General features: G+C 48.4%; 1 protein-coding gene across 2 annotated transcripts in view; it reads left to right on the top strand.

Annotated features, from left to right (window-relative positions):
• The first annotated feature begins 315 nt into the window (after positions 1–315).
• ss (aryl hydrocarbon receptor spineless) overlaps positions 316–20,799 on the top strand; it is a 252,363-nt gene continuing 231,879 nt past the window's right edge. Inside the window, exon 1 of one of the 2 annotated variants that reach the window (XM_033473395.2) lies at positions 316–970. In XM_033473395.2, coding sequence (XP_033329286.1) covers positions 849–970 — 122 coding nt within the window. In that variant the 5' untranslated portion in view covers positions 316–848. The remainder of the gene's footprint in view (positions 971–20,799) is intronic. The other variant, XM_076520512.1, reaches the window with a different exon arrangement.

The following is a 20,799-nucleotide window of genomic DNA, read 5'->3' as shown; positions in this document are numbered from 1 at the left end:
TCTTACCCGAGGAAATGAGCTCCGGCCACGGCGGAGATGCGACCGCGGCCCGTCGCAGCACCAAACTGTCGGCCAAGCACCCGTGACCACCACCCCGTCGGTTCTAGTGCGGCAAGCTCTTCGCGGTGATAGTAGCAAACGTCGCGATCATCATCGGACGAACAGCGATCTCGGTTGGACGCGAGCCATTCGCGACCTCACCGACGCCACAGACTGTTGTTAGCCGGCGAGGATCCGCCGCCGCTGGATCAGCAGCGCCCAGTCCTCGGATGCGACCTGTGAAAGCGATCGAAAGCGAGCGGAACACGAGGTAGACGGAGTTTTTCCCCGTTTCCCGCGAGGCCCGGCCGCGAAAAGTGGCAGAGTTGTTCGTTATCAGGAAACAGCTGTCGCAGCTGCATCGTCTCGAGGCACAGCACCGGGATCGGTCGACGAAAGCTCGGCGCCGGCAGCTGGTCGACCCGTCAGTGACAGACGACGATGACGTAGCGTCGCCGGAAACGAAGGGCGTCACGGTCTGCACGGTGTACGCGCTGGACAGGACCGCCTCGGCGGGGCTGGGGGTGGTTGGGGGTGTCGTCGGTGTCGCTGGCGGTGGAGCCGCGGCCGGAGGAGGAGGAGGCGGCGGCGGCGGAGGCGGCGGCGGAGGAGGAGGAGGAGGGGGAAGTGGCGGCGGTACCGGTAGCACCGTCGGGGCTGGAGTGCAGGGGGTGGTCGCCGGGATTTGTGGACCAGCGAGCGCGTCCCTCGCGGCGGCGACGGATTACGTGACGCCGGCATGCTATCCCCCGGGATCTCAGCTTGCCCTGGCCGCCTCTCACCCTCAGCCCCACGTCGTTGATCCCGCGATGACGCCCACCTCGGCGCCGGTGCCGACACCGACCACGGCGTCCGGACCCAACAACCCGGTCGCCATGAGCCAGCTGGGGACCGTTTACGCCACCAAAAGGAGACGCCGGAACGGAAAAAGGTTGGTACCACTAGATCTCCTCCCCTCTACCCCTTTTGGCGGACGATGCACCGGGAGCGGACGATTAGAGCGGTTTAGAATCCTCGTCATCGAACGAGGATGACGAGGATGACGAGGTTGACGAGGATCGCAGCTATGGTTCTTCGCGACGTAGGGGCGCGGGGAGGCCTTGGCTTGCAATCTCTTGTTGCGAAAGGCGAATTATAGCGTTCTGTGAGGTGATAGACAGATCTGGGATGGAGCTATAAGCTAAAGAGCACCTGCGAGCGCAGCGCCGTTGATCGAGGCGTGTTTCTCGTAGCATCGGCGCGAGCTTAGGACGAGTCGGGAAATCCCCGCTTCGGGAAATCGTCGAAGGAGAAACGGTGGTTGTAGGGCGCTAATTTGTTGGTCATTGAGGAGGACGATAGCGACGGAGTATCGTGACACGGCGCATGTACAATTCATGGGGCTAAAGCCGGCGCTAATGGGATCGGCGTAGGGATATCGCGCGTGAAGCACGTTCGATGACGGACTTAACGTCCCCGTCGCTTCGGAGACATACATTTTACCCGATTCCGCCTCCCGGACAGGCTATAGACGGTGTTTTTCATACGTGGCTTATTGATTATGCGCTAACGCGACACGCCGCGTATCTATGGATCGTAAATTTAGCGCGCGTACACAGAACGCCCATTATTGCCGGCGAGCCGGCCGATGGGTGCACGCGCGGGCACCGCGATTTCTATAGATCCCGATGTCCCGGTGCCTCGAGTTCGAACGAAAGCCGTGTGCGAGCCAGCCGCAATTAAAACGGCCGGGCGTCTTGTTAGCCGAGGTGTGCTCGCCGGTTTATGGCGTCTTCGGTGCCGTTCGAGACGACGCGCGCGCGCGCGAGCTCGACGAAAGGGGCACCGGAGGATAGACGATAGGCCGGGAAATACGCGGGTCCCCGCGGCAGAAGACGCGCGGCCGCGATGTTATTTTGTATCGGGCGAAAGCTCGCGATCCGACGATCTGAAATCTCGAACCGAGCGCTGCACGCGGAAACGCGCGCGAGCGCGAGTGCGAGGCGCGCTTTGTGCGCGACACTCGCGCGAGTATCGGGGATCGGACTCGCATAAATACGGCGCGCCGTTCCGCGGGACACACGATACATATACGCGTGTAGCGTTCGATGCATCAAGAGAAAGATAGACCGGGGATAACCGGTGCTAAGCTGACAGAGACGGAGTGCGGCACTGATTGCGAGGAAGGGGAGGGCCCGGCACCTCTGCCGGAGAAATATCCGTCTGAAGTTCGCTCGAATCGTTTGCATACGTTGCTCGTAATTAGCTGAGATATAGCTGAATGAACGCGTCCCGGCTCTCTCTCTCTCTCTCTCTCTCTCGGCCTTCTTCTTTCCCCCCCCGCCATCCACCCCCCTCTGCGGCCCGCGGTGTTTATCACTACGGAGATTGTGGAAACGCGCGCGGGACGGTTTACAAAGCGTCGCCGGGCGACCGCCATTTTTACCAGTTAAGGATCGGCCGGGACGGGGAATCAGCGGATAGACAAAGAGGGGCCCGGAACAGCGACGATTACCCGGGACGATTACCCCCGCGGGGCCCGCGCGGACGATTTCCCTCCGCGATTCGTGCGATCCCGAAGGTTCCCGAGCCGCGGGGAGAACCTATCGACCGGGTTTTTACAATTATAATGGCGATTGTTTATCGACGAACCGGGCTGCATATTCATGACCGTGCCGCCGGCACCGCGAGCCGGCATAAAAAAGACGCGTGACATAATCGACTGATAGGGTAATTTAAACCAACAGTGCAGTTTTATTGTAACGACTCACGTTCTCCTTCCCCCGTCTCCCATCTCCGCCGCCCTCCCCCCCTCCCCGGCCGCGTTTTACATTCGTCGATATTTATATTTCGCCGGCGCGTTTTCCCGGCGAGTAAGTCAACATATGCTGTCGCGTGCGGTGAAATATGTTTCTCGCCGTCCGGCCCCGGCGACCGCCGCCACACGGAAATCCGATTTCGAGCAGCACACTAGTTTTGGGGTCAGCCGGCGAGATAACGAGTCCCGATCCGAACGAATTAGCCGATCGTCGTGCCCGCGCCCGCGCGCGCCTCGGCCACTTATCGTTCGCTCCGGCCTGCCGAGGGAACAAAGGCGACAGACAGGGTTGATCCGCTGATCGTTCGTTCCACGGTCCCTCGACGATCCAGGAACACGCGTCACGTTCGACGATCGACGGGTCCGTTCGCGGAGCTCGGCCGGCGTTAGAGCCGCGATCGGCGGGGATCACGGACGGGCATAATGGAGTTTTAAACGGTGTTCCGAGGTGTACCGGCTGTGCCCCTTTGATACGATAAAGAAGAGAGGAAAGAACGAGACGGGCTATCCGGCAGAGAGCGGCCCCGAGGCGATCCGTCTGGCTCGTTCCCCGCTCGTTCTTCGACTCCCTCGGCTTCCACGGGGCCGGCGAGTCCTTCCCTCGGGCTGCCTGCCGATCCTAGGCCAGCGGATCCTTAAGGATGCGTACGCTTCTCTGCTCCCAACCTTCCCCGTTCGCATCCCCGTTGCTTCTTCTAGGCTCTACAGTGCGATTTATTCGAGAGACCGCGGAGCTCGGTCGTCGAATCGCCGCGGAACACGGTCGCGAACGTCCCGCGCGCCACGAGCCGTTAGGTTCTGGAACGGCGGAGCCGTCTGCAATCAGTTCCATCAGCGGAACTATCGGGAAAGTGTCGGTGTCTGACGGGCTGACAGCGATCCGTTTGATCGCTAACGATCCGGCGAGCGGAGGGGCGCGCGCGATGCGGCCGGGCGAGTTTCCCAAAAATTGCCGAGGGTTCGGGGAAGAAGATGGCCCGCGTTACACGGTGCTCGCCGTGGCCTAATGACAGCAGCTTCTATAATTTGGAGTTTTCGAGCGAACGGCCAAATTACCGGCGAACCGAGGGATTACTGTTATTACACGCGGCCGCGGACTCAGTCGAAACCTGATTATACTTTAGTCAGTCTCTCTCTCGAACCTCGGACTCGTTCGACTGTCAGAGAGGCCCGCTCTCGTTCGGCCGGGGCCCCCCCGATGTCTCGGGGCCTTTCCGCGCGCGACCCTTCAACCGTGCGGCCCGCCGCGTTCCGCCGAATTTTACCGGCCGATCGTTTTCTCTGTCCGCGCGTTCCACGCGGCGCGGCGCGACGCGACGCGGCGGTAGCTAATCCGTTTCCGAACGCTTCTACAATCCGGAGCGCGGATGGCTCCGCTCGGAAATCGATTCCGGCCGATTCGAATCCGGGACGCTGGCCGGGACGCTGTTGATTTCACGTTCGCAACAGGCGATCTTTTAATTACGCGGGGTCGGGGCCGAGGGTCCCGCTAACAGGCGCGCTCCGAAATTGCCGCGCGCGCGAGAGAAAGAGAAAGAGAGACAGAGAGAGATAGATAGATAGAGAGAGAGAGAGAGAGAGAGAGAGAGAGCAGCTAAAGTACCATTCGCCGAGAGGTCGATGATTTCTTGATGGACAGCAGCCGTCGTCCCGGGTTTCGGCTGATTAGTTCTTAAGTAATTGCCGCGCGTCCTTATGGTCTTCTAACGTGCGTTTATAGCCTTGTAATGAACCTGCTTCCGAGACCTCTGCTCCGTTCAGCCGGCCCGGACCGATCTCCAGCCGGAGATCTCCTCGCTGTGCCGCGTTTCTCCGGGATCCTCGGCCCTCGTTCGACTGTCCATTAAACAGTCCTTAGCAGAGTCCGCGACGACCGTACGAGCCCGCCGCGCCCGCTTCAATTTTTCCGAGCCGAATTCCGTTCCGCGGCGGACCGCGGGAAAACCGTGTTGGAAATTCGCGAACGACCGATTCGCGCGGCGTAATCGGTTCGATTGGATTGCAGAGGGGGGGCGAAAGGGGGAGGGGTAGAGGGCAAGCAACGCGGAGACCCGAGCCAGCCGGCGAGTGATTTACATCCTGAAAGCAGAGTGAGCCTAGCCCCGACGGGGAACGACGGTTAGATATCGTACGATCGGGGCAAGATTTAATTCCGTAGCCGAAGGAGGATATCGTTTACCTACTTTCTACGTCGCAGCGAGCGCAAGCTGTAATTTAATAGACTCCCCTCGCGTTAGCCGGCGCCGTGATGCGTTTCGCTCGTGCGAGAGATATGTATAGCCCGAGCCGCGACAAGACCATTATTGCTGGAACACTCATAACTCCCGTAACCAGCCACACCCAGCAGATTTAACACCTCGTATCCAATTATAACGATGCCCCGTGTCACGCTTATAATTGGTGTGCCCCATTACATATTGCACCCATCGCTTCCGAGCCTGGCCCTCTGTCTCGTCTTCTTTCGGCCGGGTCCGCGCGCGGCTGGGCCCTCGAACCGGATCATCAGAAATTTCCGATTCGCAACATTCGTCTGTCTGCGATCGTCTGCTGCTTCCGACAATGCGGATCGAGCGGCCTAAGATTGTTAACCGTTTCCGTACCAGATGGTTCTGGAAAAACAGGATCGAAAAGTGCCGAAGAGCGCAATAGCGCTCCTTCGATTATCTGTCGAAAAAAGCCGTAAAACATAAAATAAAACGTTATGAATGAATATATATATATATATATATATATATATATATATATATATATATATATATATACTATTAATTTAGAATAGGTAACAACAAAATGCGAATTGGATTACTGACAGCGATGCGACGCGCGACGTATACACGCGTCTGAAAGACTGAGCACGTTTCGACAAATTTCGGGTGGGCCGTAAGTCGTCTGTTTCGGCCAAATGCCCTGGCTTTCCTCGACACAAAATCTGAAGAGCGCAAAAGTGGCTCGTGGTACGCAAACGGTTAACCCTTTGCACTCTCGAAGACACGTTAACTGGAAATTTAAATTAACTTTTCCGGTTTGTGGTATTTCCATCTTAATGACAAAGCGCATTTTATGCGCGTGAAATCGAGTCTTGTGACTCGTACAACAGTTAGACTTTTAACAATTCTTTGTACGTAGGCTTTGTTATTGTGAACATTATCTTGGAACGTGATGTAAGAATTTTCGCGGTGCCTCGGAGTCACCGCTCGAGTGCAAAGGGTTAATCCTTAGCGGACGAGAAGCGGCTCTCGGTCGGCACGGCGATGATTCAGATTTCGTAATCGGGATTCTCAAAAATATATGTATAGCAATTTTTGTTAAAATCGCAAATCATTTCTTCAACGACCCGTCCGCTATATTTGATGCGCCATTTTGTTTGTGGAATTTTGAAATTCTGATTCGTAATCGGCGACAAAATAAATCCGTCGCTGTTTCTTATTTTGACCATGATTTCGAGCTTTTATACCACACTGTGCGGCGTTTCGCGCGGCAGGACCAGTGGCAAATTATTTATTGCGGGGATCGGAGATCTGTTTAATTAATTCGTATGATCTCTGTGAACAAGTGAAAAGACGGAGAAACGAACAGCAACTTACGCGTTCGCGCTTTGGACAAATTTTGGTAAATAAATTGAGAGATCTTCGACAATCGCGCGATCGAGCTTCAATTCTGACGATAATTCGCTTTAATTCGGACAAACGGAAAGCTCCGTGTAATTCTGACAGGCGCAAAGAAGGACTGCAAAGTTATTTCTAGTCGAAATAAACCGGGTGAAAGACGTGAGACGATCTATTACTGTGTCTAATACGTGTCCAGTTAATCTTGGTCAATGTTTTAGAAATTATCGTACGAAATTAAAATAGAGATCGCAATTTTTGCAATGTTATATTTTTTTAAAGCTGTAAAATACAGATAAACTATCAAAATACAGTAAATTCTCCCTAATTGACGCTCAGCTTGGAAACAAAAATGAATAATTTGAGAATAGGAGATACGATTATTCCAGCCATTCGGCTCGTTTTTATATTAGGTCTACCGGAAAGTTCTGTGTCCGTTTAAGAAATGAAAGGAAATAATAGATTTTTCATAAATTTAGTAATATTTATTGTACAATATAATTTCCGTCGTTCTATTGAAATTCTATTGAAATTTGCAATGACATTATCAGACAGAACTTTCCGGTAGACCTAATAATTATTGACAATCGGTTGCTATAAAAACGAGTCACAACGCTCGAACAATCGCATCTCCTGTTCCCAAATTGTCCATTCTGGGTAAAAGCTGAACGTCAATTAGAGAAGAAACTTTACTGTACAGTAATGTCTTCCTAATTGACGCTCAGATTATGCACAAAAATGGACAATTTTGGAAGAGAAGATACGATTGTTCGAGCCTTGTGACTCGTTTTTTATGGTTATCGATTGTCAACAACTATAAAAACGAGTCAGAACGCTCGAATAATCGTATCTCCTCTTCCCAAAATGTACATTTCTGTGGATAATCTGAGCGTCAATTGGAGAGACATTACTGTATAACGTTATCGTAAGATAATTTGTACATGACATCATTTTATTGAACACCCTGTAAGACACGTCTGCGAAAAGTCGCCTCGTCCAGCTACCTCCCACCCACCCAAAAAAACGTCATCCGCAAAGGGTTAAACTCAGCTGCATCGTCCATCTGAAACAGCATCGTTAATCGTTCGAATCATCGAGGCATCATCGCTCGCAATCGTTTTCGCTCGATAGTTCGCGCTGCGGATCGTCGTTCTGCGCAGGAATCATCTCGCACATTCGGGGCCAATCACCGAAACGCAATGTCCTTTGTGTGCTGGCGCGCCCGGAGCATTGTTTCGCGGCAGCGAAACGAGTTTCCAGCAAAGGGCGGAGGCGGGGCGCTGCGAGAACGAGCCGATTAAACAATCGACAGGACCCGCAGTGCATCTTCCACCCGCGTTGCCGGGCCTCCCGGCCCCTCCGGTGCCCCGGCAGTGGTGAATGGGCCGCACAGCAAGGAATATCCGTCCTCGCGGTTACGGCACTGTGAATAGAGCCATAACGAAGTGGAACGTGCAGGTGAATTTATGCCGCAGGAACGGAGGAGCACCGGCCTCGTTCCCGGCTCGCCTTTCCTGGCGTCCTGGAAAGCGACGAATGCGGGCCAGCCGGATGCAAAAAGGGATATGGGTTTAATTGGAGGCCAGGGAGACCGATGGGAGTCGCTCATTAAACCGCGTTGATGAACAGCGCCGGCTACAAAACGGAGAGAGACTCTCGCGGAGAGGAATCATCGAACGATTTTTTCGACTTCGAGATCGGCGAATTTCGCGCCGAAAGGGATCGAGCAGCGTCGATGAAGACGTCACGACGCCCAATACATGGTATTCGTCGGATAGAGACGTTCCGTAACGAGAAAAAGCAAACGAAGGGAACTGCACGGCGAAAGAAGCGGCCCTGGGCCCGAAACGAAACGAAACGAAACGACGCGACGCGACGCGCCGATCCGGCTTCGGGCCCGGGCTCCGGGCGAGCCGGCCCGGTACGGCGCTGTGTGTTTAACTATTCAATAATTCATCCCGCCATTCATCACCAGCCAAGTGTAAAATTTATCTTATTTTTATGTATTGGCCCCCTCCAGCTCGCCACCATGTATCAACTTCTTATTAGCCACGATTTGTTTGCCGCGCGGGGCATCTTGTCTGCCCCCACCGCGGCGCGCCGGGCCCCGGCCACGACAATGACCAGGGCCCAGTCGTTAAACTGTTTGATCTATCATCGAGCCGAGCTCGTTCGCGTTCGCCTTTTGCCGTCGCTCTGGTACTCTAGTCTCTAAGCCGACTCGAATATCGCGCGGCGCGAAACCGCTCCGCGACTTCGCGCCGATTGTTCGTTAATAATTCGAACGTACGCGTTCGAGCGGTTTTCAACGCTCTGCAGAATCGTCGTATCATTTCAGCGGAAATATCTGTGTCCACTGTGATCTTTCCGGGTCGTTTCTTTGGACGGTAATTCGGCGAAATGCGCGAAGCGGTTCGAAGACGCCCGGCTCCGCAGCCGTCCAGAGGCGAGGAAGCGCCGAAGTCGGCGCGTTCCGGAGCGGACAATTGCCGCTAGGACGCCGCGGACGACTTTTTCCAGGAGAATAGGGATCGACGAGTGTGTATGCAGAGTGTTCTGTTGTCCAGGCAAGAGGGGAAAGGGTCCCGATAAGTCGAAGAGGGATCACAAAGGACGAGGCTGAGCCGATTCGACCGCGTTCATTCTGCATCTCTGAGCATCGCCGGGCACCGGACACGCATACAGGTCCGCGCATCTTCGTGGAATAGGCTGCCCGTGAAGCGGGCCCGGTGTAATTACGATCGTCGAGCCTTCTATCCGTGCGGTGAGAAAAACGGATGCCTGAAAAAGCAAATGACAGCCTCTGGTGACGTAATGACAATGAGGTGGCCGCCTCCCGGCACCGGAAGTACCTGCTCCGGCGAGGACCAAGCGCACACCACCGGTCGATGTCATGTGCCATCGTCTTCAGGGATCACCTCTTCGCCCTCCGCCGCCGTTCCGCGCCTCGCCTCGCCGCCCCTCGCCTCGCCGTGCCTCGCTTTGCCGCGCCTCGTCCCGTATCGTTTGGTCTCGTTTGGTCCCGTCTCGTCTGGCCACCGCCTCCCCTCACGGCTCTCTCGCCCTCTGTGACGAATAAATGACTAAATTGCCGAGGAACGGGGCTAATTATCGACCTTCGGCAAAAAGGAACATTTCTCTGCACGGCCGTGTGCACGGCCGCGCCGCGGCCGATCGTTGTCGAGCTGCGTACGCGCGCGTCCGGCCAATTCTGAAAGTTCGACTAGCGTGATTACTGGCCTTTCGACCGGAATGATTTCCTTCAAGCTGTCAGCTGGAAGTTTGGCAGCCGGCGAAGGCGTTTAGAGAACGATAGAGGCGGCCGGCCGCGGTTTTCCGAAATTCCTCGTTTCGGAATTCGAGCCGAACGGAGGAGCGCGCGGCTCGCCTCGAACGCCGAGGGCGATCGTCGAAAGCGCGCCACGCCGGTGTTCCGCTGCATTTAGCTTGCATTTAGTTTGTCGACGGTATTGTTGGCTAGTTGTTGGAAGTTTCGTTGACTTCCTTCGTGGTCCTCCGTTCGATTCCTCGCGTAGAGCGTCGCGCTTCTTCGCTGCTCGCCGTAATGTCTCTCTAATTGACGCTTAGATTGTACACAAAAATGGACAATCTGGGAAGAGGAGATGCGATTATTCGAGCTTTGCGGTTTGTTTTTATGGTAACGAATTGTCAACGATTATTAAAAAACGAGCCGCATGGCTCGAATAATCGTATCTTCTCGTCCCAAATTGTACATTTCTGTGGACAATCTCAGGCGCCAATTAGAGAGACGTTACTGTACACCGAGAGTTGACAATTCTGTGAAATGGACAGCTGGGACGGGTCGAAACGTTCCAAAAACCGATCTTATTGTTCGACGACACTGTGCAAATGATTTTGGAGGGAGAACTTGTTTTGTTTAGAGGTGGCTGGGTGGCAAAGATTTCGGGTTGAAATCGGGTCGGGTATTTTCTTCGAGTCGGAACCTGAATTTTTTGGTCCGCGGAAGGTTCGAGTACGCGAATTCGAAGTCGAACCTCGAGATTTACGGGTACTCGAATTTGAAGCCGAGTTTCGAGGATTTTCGGGTACCCTGGAATCCTGAATGCGCATTTTAGAGTGTTTATAAATGCAGAAATGTCTTAGAGACACGGAAATATAGAAAAAAGGATATAGAAAAGCACTTGAGGCGGATGATACCTAACCAGAAAAAGCTAATGAAACGTTTAAATAAGCCTCCCTGGTCTCTTTTTAGAATTTTGGGTTCGCTAAAGTTTTCAGGACCGGAAATTTCGGGTAACTGCACACCCCTAGTTTCGTTATACAGTAAATTCTCCCCAACTGACGCTCAAATTGTGCAAAAAAATGTACAATTTGAGAAGAGGAAATGCAATTATTCAAGTCTTGCGTGTCATTTTTATAGTTACATATTGTCAACAATTACAAAAGTGGGTCGCAAGACTCGATTAATCGTACTTTCTCTTCCCAAATTGTCTATTTTTGTTTCCAAACTGAGCAGCAATTAGGTAGAATTTACTGTATATATAAAAATTATATAGAAAAATACTCGAGGCAGATGACACTCAATCAAAAAAAGCCAATAAAACGTTTAAATATGTCTCTCTAATCCCATTTCAGAATTTAGGGTTCCCTAAAGTTTCCAGGACCGGAAATTTCGTGTACCCCCGCACCCCTAGTTTCGTTATACAATAAATTCTCCCCAATTGACGCTCAGACTATACACAAAAATGTACAATTTGAACAGACTACGCCCAAAAATGAACAATTTCTACAGACAGTGCCCGAAAATGAACAATTTATACAGACCGTGCCCCAAAAGAATGGCATCTATAAAAACGAGCCGCATACGAGCCGAAAATAATCGCATCCCATCCCCTGAAATTCTCCACTTTCGTGCGCAATCCGAGCGTCAATTAGGGTGAATTCACCGTACTTTGTCGGAGGATTTATTCCCGGCTTGGACCTGTGTGCATGACTGATACGGTCCGCGTCCTCGTGGGCGGAATCGCATTTAGTGCGCGTCAGTTAGTCCGTCATCGTCGTCGCCGGATCCCCGTGATTCCAGCTATCCGCTCGTTTCGCTAGAATTTGCATTCGGGGGAACGCGAAATTGGGCGGCGCAAGGATAGAGCGAACGCTCGCGGGGCGGACCACCTCGGTCCGTGTAAACACAGGGTAGCCGATGATGCCTTTCTGGCATCATCATCTTCGCCCGTTGTACGCGGTGCTGCGCGGCCGATTTTTCATTCGGACCGTAGGATCGGATCGAGAGAGAGCCGCGGTGAATTGCTGGATCGCGGGTCTGCGAAATTGCGAGCGTTCGCAGTCCGTTGCCGCCGCGCCGCGCCGTTTTATGGCCGGCTGGCCGATTGCTACCGTCTATAGCAGCGCCGGAACTATTATGCCCGGCAGATTAAGCATGTAGGAAACCTAAAACGTAACCGTGGCGATCGGTCTCGGGCGTCGCGTCGCGTTCTCGATGCCGATATATGTTCGTTTCGACGATAGAAACGATTCGCGCGCGACGCGCATCCGTTTCGGCTTGTTTCCGATGCACCCTGGCACGCTTACCCTGTGGAAAGAGTAAGGCCACTCTTACAAAGACGGAAAAACGGGACTTTCCTTGAGGCGAACAGAAGCATCGACTCGTTCGTAAAGGCGCGTTAAAATCCAGGGGATTTGAACGAGCGCGGGGCTGGTTTCGCGTGACGCGGTCCAGTCCGACGCGGGCACGACGAATTAAATATTAAAAGTCGAAATAACAGTGTATTAAACGCGTTTTACCACGAAGTATCGGCCGACGATTGGGCCGGTGGGGCGGAATCCGCGCACGGCAAGAATTAATTAATGAAAAGCGACGCGGCTCGCAGATTGGCGTGAAATTGCCGGTTCGGCCGGCCCAGAAATTCGCGGTAAATACCAATGTTCTGTCGCCGCTCGGAATTTCCGAATAAATATGGACACGGTTGATCAAGGTATCATTTCTATGCAAATGCTCGTCGGATACACGGCCGGGGCCAATTTGGTATTGCCTGCTTAAAGACCGATTTGCACGTACTTGAATGCGCGCCGCTCGCCGCGGTATCGTAATTACGCGCCGCGCACTTAAAACACCGAATAACAATCGAACTAGCCAGCCCCGTCATTTCGAACGGCGGTTCCGACCATGTCAAAAATTAGGATACCGGCCGAACCGATGATAAGCCGTTCGCTAATGGCCCGAAGGAGCGGGCTTATAAAATTGTACGTGTTCCGGTTTGACGTTTAAAAATTTGATCCGCCGTCAACGGCCATGTTGTTAGCTCGCAGCGTGTGCTAGGCCGTGGCGCACTTAAATCTGCCATACTTTTCACTCGCTCGGTGAACCGAAACGTCAACAGTGCGACGCATTGAGGATACGAATCGGCGGAGCATCGTGGAATACGAAGGGACTCCGAGTCGACAAGGATTCACACCGAGTGCTAGGTGTGCTGTTCTAGTTGGATCTTCGAGATTCGAGGGAGAATGTGCTAGGTACTGATGTCGACGATAGAAATGTTGACAATAGAAGCTAGAAGCTATTAGGTTGTGTAATATGTCCGTTCGTGGAGCTCTCTGACATCTAGGAAAAGACAAGGAAAATTACACGAATTCAAAGCGATAGTTCAGATGAATTTCGAGATACGTTCCCGAGGAGCTATTTCTATGCAATTTAGCTTGAATGTAAGCTGGAAGTGGCTACTTGAAGACAGGATAGATTAGATTTTAATTGAATGACGAGACCGTTTTGAGAAATTAAATGGAATCGACCTTTGACATCATGGGGTTTACAAGATTTAAGAGGAAATGTTTAGATGAATTTTAAGAGATATTTCCGTGAAGCTGTTTCTATGCAACTTAGGCGAAATGAAAGCTGGAAGTGTCTACTTGAAGACAGAGTAGATTATATCGCAATAGAATGAAAAATTTGAAGAAATCGACCTCTGTCATCATGGAATTTACAAGATTTGAAAGGAAAAGTTCAAATGGATATTAAAACATGTTCTCGTAGAACTATTTTTCTTCAATATAGCTTAAATGAAAGCTGGAAGTATCTACTTAAAGATAGAGTAAATTAGATTTCAATGAAATAACAAGATCATTTTGAAAAATTTAAAGACAGCGATCTCTGACATCATGGAATTTACAAGATTTAAAAGGAAATGTTCAGATGGATTTTAAAACACGTTCCCGTAGAATTATTTCTCTGTAATTTAGCTTAAATGAAAGCTGGAAGTATCTACTTAAAGATGGGGTAAATTAGATTTCAATGAAATGACAAGATCATTATGAAAAATTTAAAGAAATCGACCTCTGACATAATGGGGATTACAAGATTCAAAAGGAAAAATTCAAATGGATTTTCAAACACGTTCCCGGAGAACTATTTCTCTGCAAATTAGCTTAAATGAAAGCTGGAAGAATCTACTTAAAGGCAGGGTAAATTAGGTTTCAATGAAATGACAAAATCATTATGAAAAATTTAAAGAAATCGACCTCTGACATCATGGGGTTTACATGAGTCAAAAGGAAAAATTCAGATAAATTTTAAAACATGTTCCCGTATAACTATTTCTCTCCAATTTAACTTAAATGAAAGCTGAAAATGTCTACTTAAAGACAGGCTAAATTATATTTTAATGGAATGACAAGATCATTATGAAAAATTTAAAGAAACCGATCTGTGACATCATGGGGTTTACAAGATTCAAAAGGAAAAATTCAAATGGATTATAAAACACGTTCCCGTAGAACTATTTCTCTCCAATTTATCTTAAATGAAAGCTGCAAGTGTCTACTTCAAAACAAGATAGATCGGACCAAAATTGTACAATAATTCCAACCGCATCAACGATCGCCCTACACTACATTCTCTTACGAGAAAACAGACTCTTTACCCAACCCGATACAATCCATAAGCACTGTTCCCGCAACACGTTTTCAGCGAGCTCTTAACCGAAGGTGCCCTCGCAATTAGCCGTACTTTCCGAACGAGCAAGGTACCTTGGAAGACCGGGAGTGGGCGCAGCAGCCTATCCATCGGAGCAAAAACCGGCGTTCCCTCTCGCCGACTTGTCTCCTGGTGATATGCAAATTCGCGGTGCAATCGCTGTTACAAATTCGAGGCATACCTGGATCGGCCCGGGCCTCGGCCCGACCTGTAGACGTGTAATCTTCGGAGAGCTAGCCACTAGGCGGGGTAATAACATGCCCGCGATCACGGCGCGGATGTATCAAGATGCTAGCCGGCCCGGGAGAGTCGGTCGTGCACGTAGCGCGAAATCAGTAGCAAGTAGCCTAACAGGTGAGTGAAGCCACGATGGATCATCGATGGAACAGCGATTTTCTGCTATCGTACACCGGCCGTGGCCAGGGGTGTTAGCGGCGTTTATTTTAACCGGCGGGCCGCGCACTGGCCCGGCCCGATACCGATTATTACAGCATTACCGTAGGTGTGTCGCGAGCCGGGGAGAATTGAATGCCGGGCCTGGCCGGCAAGAAACCTTCGTGGGAGAGATTCCTGGCTGGCCGCGGAAAGCTCTCCCGAGCTGATTGGGAACGCTCTGTTGCCGTAATGGCAAATTGGGGTTTAGCAGGAGATTTAGTGCGCGCCGGTGATCTGCGTACGATTGCCGATCCGCCGAGCCAATCGCGGCGCTGCCCCTCGCCGCTGCGTCTGGCGTGCAAAAATTTCTCGAACGGCATCGGGCCCCGGTAGCTCGCCAGATTTATAGTTCCGCGCTCGTAGGAACTATGAATCTTCCTTTTAAGCGAGATGAACGTTCGAACGAACAGCAAATTGAAGATTGGAGGATGTAATCGGGTCTTCTGGACGGATGACGGACAGCTCGCTCTCGTGCGTGCGCTAGAACAAATTGGAGATTGAAGGATAATTAATGTTGAGGGGACTACACTGTTCCTTCTGGCGGATCTGGGGCCGTTTTAGCGCGGGCCGACGAGGAAAAGTCGGCGATCGAAGGGGAGAACTGGACGGAGAAAAGGAGAACTCGCGGGTAGAAAAGCGCATCGCCAAAGAAGCAAAGCAGGGGAGAAGGAAAGCAGCTTTTTCGAGGGAAAGAATCGGCGTCCTTGAGGCCTCGTTAGCTGTCCTTGGAGCGTCAGGGGCGTCGGTGAAGAAAGAGGATCCGGCGATTCAGCGGGCCACAGCGACAGCGATCCCATAATTTCGGAGTTCGCCTAAAAGCGTGGACGCACGCTTCACGTTTTCGGTGGCTTTTGTAATCGTAAAGAGCGGGCTGCGAGACGGTGTTACGTGTCGCAACGCAATTAAGGATCGATTACGCTCTTTATTAAAGCACCGCGATGCTATAGTGCTCTTCTCAGAGATAAGATTACACTCGGCTCTGTGAAACGTGTAATTAATTTTTTAATTTGAAATTCTGGGTGCCTTAAAATGCTGCGCGGCGATCAATGTTATTTAAAGAACGGTTGCGTTGTGGATTAATCAAGAGAAAGTATATATATATATTTTCTCTTGATTAATCCACAACGCAACCGTTCTTTATATATATAATTCTATATATATAACATATATAATAATATATATTAATATATATATTTATATATATAATATTCTATATACAATATAATTCTTTATATGTATATATATATATATATATATATATATATATATATATATATATATATACATATCTACAGTGGCGAAAATATATTTTTAGACCACTTGAAAAATGGTGTAACTTTTTTTAAAACTGGACTAAATGATTGAATGTTTTTTAGATGATAGAGTGATCAGTCTACTAGATTATGACTTTAACACTTTTTTTTTTAAATTTTGCTATTACTTGGAATGAGAATAAAAATTAAAAAACTCGTTTTTCTTTTCACTTTTTGATCTGACTCTATGACGAAAATTTAAAAAAGGCATTTTATATAAGGCATATCGGTTGACCTTGACAGGAGCGGTAAGAAATTAAAGATTTTCGTTACAGGTTCAGATAAAAAAGAAAAGTTGAAAAACATGAGCTTTTTGATTTTGTTGTCATTCCAAGTAATAGCAAAATTTTTAAAAAGTTTCAAAGTCATTGTCTTGTAGACTGGTCCTTCTATCATCTAAAAAGAATTCAAGTCATTTAGTCCAGTTTCAAAGAAGTTACACCGTTTTTCAAGTGGTCTTAAATACATGTCCGCCGCTGTATATTGTAATTTAAATTTAGAAGGTGACTGAATTATGGAGGCTATTGTAAAACGTTCTTGAAACACGAAAGCACTTTCGAACGCGTTTCAGCGAGTGAAACGTTGAATATTAATAAAACGTGTGCCGCGAGGTAATTAGTCCAATTCGAATATCAATCGGCTCCCCGATTCGTCGATAGAAATCGAGAGCGCTCTGTCGGACGATTTCGGAAGCGCACGGGCAACCGTCTCGCGCGCTTTTCTCCGGCACTTGTTGCGTTTGACGTTTGTGCGGTGTGCTCGGCTTTTGTTAAAAAATTCCGCAAGAACAGCAGCATTTCTTGAGCACTCAATTCCATGAGTGCTGCCGTTCACGTCCTCACAAATATATTTTCCGTTCGAATCGTCCTAACCTTAAATGTTGCGCATGCCGTCGGAACAAAGCTCGACGCATAGGCGCGCCTATTCTACTATTTCGCGAACAGTGTGCGAATAAAGCGATATTAATCCTTTGGCACTCGATTGGCGACTCCGAGGCGCCGTTAAAAATTGTTATGTCACGTTCCAAAATAATTTTATTAATCGAATTCGTTTATACTCAAAATATATATATACGCTGTTAAAAGCGCAAGCTGTTGCACGTGTCGCAACATTCGATTTCATACGCATAAAATGCGCTAGGTTATATAAAATGGAGAAACCGTGGGTCGGAAGAACTATTTTAAATTTTTAACACTAAACCCACCGCGGTCGAAGCGACCGCTTTCTTATTTTGCAATTCTGCAAAGTTTCGAGACTCTTTCGTGGAAAACGCTTGAATAAGTTATATTGTTGGAGCAAGTTTTATATTATAGTATTACAATATATATATTAATAATAATATATAGTATATATATATATAATAATATATAGTATTACAATATATATATATATATATATATATATATATATATATATATATATATATATATATATATTATATAGTATTACAAGTTCCAAATAAATTCGGTCTTCTCACTTTTGTGAAGCAGTGCATGCCAGTTAGTATTACTGCTTGGTAGGTTTAGCGTTAACACTATGCCGTCCGCAGATCTCAGATATGATTCTATTGTTTGACGCCGGCATAATAGCTTGGAATTTTTAGATTTGAAAAAGAATGTCGAAGATGGCGGTAATATAAATTCCTAAAATTAAGATATGTCATCGAAGAATTTTCGTACTTAATTCTTAGTTAAATAAACACAATGCTATAGTTTGCTGCCTTTTAACACTCAAGAAATATATTGGGTTGGCAACTAAGTAATTGTCGATTTCAGTTATAGATGTCTCTCACTCCCATTTTTACGATATCCGTAAATGTTATATTATAAAATTATTATTATTATTATGTTATTTTTTATTATCCGTGAATGTTAGCAACTGGACAAATTGAATGCAGCGGTCAAGGAAAAGCGATCAGAATTGGTCGATCGTAAAGGTGTCATTTTCCAGCAGGACAATGCTAGGCCGCACACGTCTTTGTCCACTCGGCAAAAATTGATGGATATTGGTTGGGAATTGATGTTACACCCACCATATAGTCCTGATCTCGCGCCATCGGATTACCACTTATTTTGATCCCTGGACAACTCCCTTCGTGGTAAAATTTTTAATGACGATGACGCTGTAAAATCTCGCTTAACTCAGTTTTTGGCCGAAAAGGATCAGACTTTCTACAAGCGTGGAATTTTCAAGTTGCCAGAGAGATGGCAAAAGGTCATCGAACAAAATGGAAAATACATTACAGATTAAACTTCGTTCCAAGTAAAAACAAATTTTTTATTTCATTGAACAAATCGGCAATTACTTAGTTGTCAACCCAATAGTTCAAATGTTATTTCAGTTTTTTAAAATGGCACCAAAGTGCTACCACCGGCATACAACAGATAGTTTTTGCATGGCTCCAGCGTGGTGCCACCGGAACGCATAGTGTTAATATCGAAAACAAAATTCGGGATCGGTCCTCACCATTTTCTGCTCGCTTCTCGGTCTCCCGGTTGCTGCTGCTGCTGCTGCTGCAGCGATCGGTATTAATTAGCATAATTTCAGGCGTGCCGTCGGTGGCAGGTGGAACAGAAGAGCGAGTCAGTTTCCGGCAGCCGTGCGCGATCGCCGATCGACATGATTTATTTAATAAAATTAAAGACGAACGCGGCGGGGACCGGTACGCGTATATATTTTCTTTAAGCGCACGGCCACGACGGAAATAAATCCGACGATCGTCGGACGGAAGTCGATGCCATAATTGATTGCAATAGTCGTGCTGTTCGAGCGTAATTGCCGGCGCTACGAACTAATTTCTTGCGTAATTGGATACGGTGATTATCGGCGAATTCTTGGTGGGAAAAGTGTCTTCTGGACGGCGATGACGGTGACGGGACGGGTAACGGGGAGGGGGAAGGGGTCTACTCGTTGAGTCCGGGCTCGTTTCGATTCTTTTTACCGTCGGCCAGCCGTCGGCCAGCCGTCGGGCGGCCGACGGGTTGCCGTCGGGCGTCTGAAAAATCGGCCGCCTTTAAGAATAATCGGTAGATGCGGTTGCAACATGATAGTCGAGCGGTGGCGTACGCGCCAGTTACGCGACCGATCCGGTGTCGCCATTTTAGACATTTTTCCGTCAGCCTTTCTGCTTTTTCATCGGTCCCCGCACTTTCCATCCGCTTTCCTGCGCGACACAACAAATCCGGCGACTCGACTCGCTTTTTCTCGGTGCTTCCATTTGGTGCGCGCGCGTCGATTTTGACACTCAAACGATGTGCCTTGACAATTCCACTGTGATTCATCGTCTACCTGACCGATCACTATTAAAACGTGCTCTTATACGTACTCTCGCGTAATACGCGGGAGATTTTCATAATTCGCCAGTGAAGACGCTTCATTTAAATCAAAGAAATTAACTGGATGTTCGTATTTCGAGTGACAGATACAATTTCTTTGTGTTTAAGTATTTACTTAAAGACAGGGCAAATTAGATTTCACTGGAATGACAGGATCATTTTGAAAAATTTAAAGAAACCGACCTGAGATATCATGGGGTTTACACGATTCAAAACGAAAAGTTCAGATGAATTTTAAAACACGTTCCCGTAGAACTATTTGTCTGCAATTTAGCTCAAATGAAAGCTGGAAGTATCTACTTAAAGATAGGGTAAATTAGATTTCAATGGAATGACAGGATCATTATGAAAAATTTAAAGATATCGACCTCTGACATCATGGAGATTACAAGATTCAAAAGGAAAAATTCAAATGGATTTTAAAACATGTTCTCGTAGAACTATTTCTCTCCAATTTAGCTTAAATGAAAGCTGGAAGTATCTACTTAAAGATAGGGTAAATTAGATTTCAATGAAATAACAAGATCATTTTGAAAAATTTAAAGACAGCGATCTCTGACATCATGGAATTTACAAGATTTAAAAGGAAATGTTCAGATGGATTTTAAAACATGTTCTCGTAGAACTATTTCTCTCCAATTTAGCTTAAATGAAAGCTGGAAGTATCTACTTAAAGATAGGGTAAATTAGGTTTGAATGGATTGACAAAATCATTATGAAAAATTTAAAGAAACCGGCCTCCGACATCATGGGGTTTACAAGATTCAAAAGGAAAAATTCAGATGGATTTTAAAACACGTTCCCATAGAACTATTTCTCTCCAATTTAGCTTAAATGAAAGCTGGAAGTATCTACTTTAAAACGAGATAGATTGTACTAAAATGGTACAAAAAGTCCATCCGCGTCGACGATCGCACGATTCTCTATTTTCCTATGAGAAATCGGTCTCGTTACCGAATCCGATACAATCAATAAGCAGGATTTTAACACCCAAACGATGTGCCTTGACAATTCCCCCGTGTTTCAACGCCAATCACTATTAAAACGTGCTCTTACGCGTAATACTCGGGAAATTTTCATAATTCGCCAGCGAAAACGCTTCATTTAAATCAAAGAAATCCATTAGACATTCGTATTCCGAGTGACAGATACAATTTCTTTGCTCTTATTTATTTATTTATTTATTTATTTTGCTATTTCAACAGAAAAATCCGTTGTCGTGCGACAGTTGATCGGCGGATGCGAATTCGCGGAGTTCCATAGGCAGCGGAGGCAATTCGTGGAAAGCGTTTGTCGTCGAACGACG

This window comes from Megalopta genalis, chromosome 3 (genome assembly GCF_051020955.1).
Source record: "Megalopta genalis isolate 19385.01 chromosome 3, iyMegGena1_principal, whole genome shotgun sequence".
NCBI lineage: Eukaryota > Metazoa > Arthropoda > Insecta > Hymenoptera > Halictidae > Megalopta > Megalopta genalis.
Note: the sequence above shows the minus strand (reverse complement) of the source record. Positions and strands in the feature narration are given on the sequence as shown.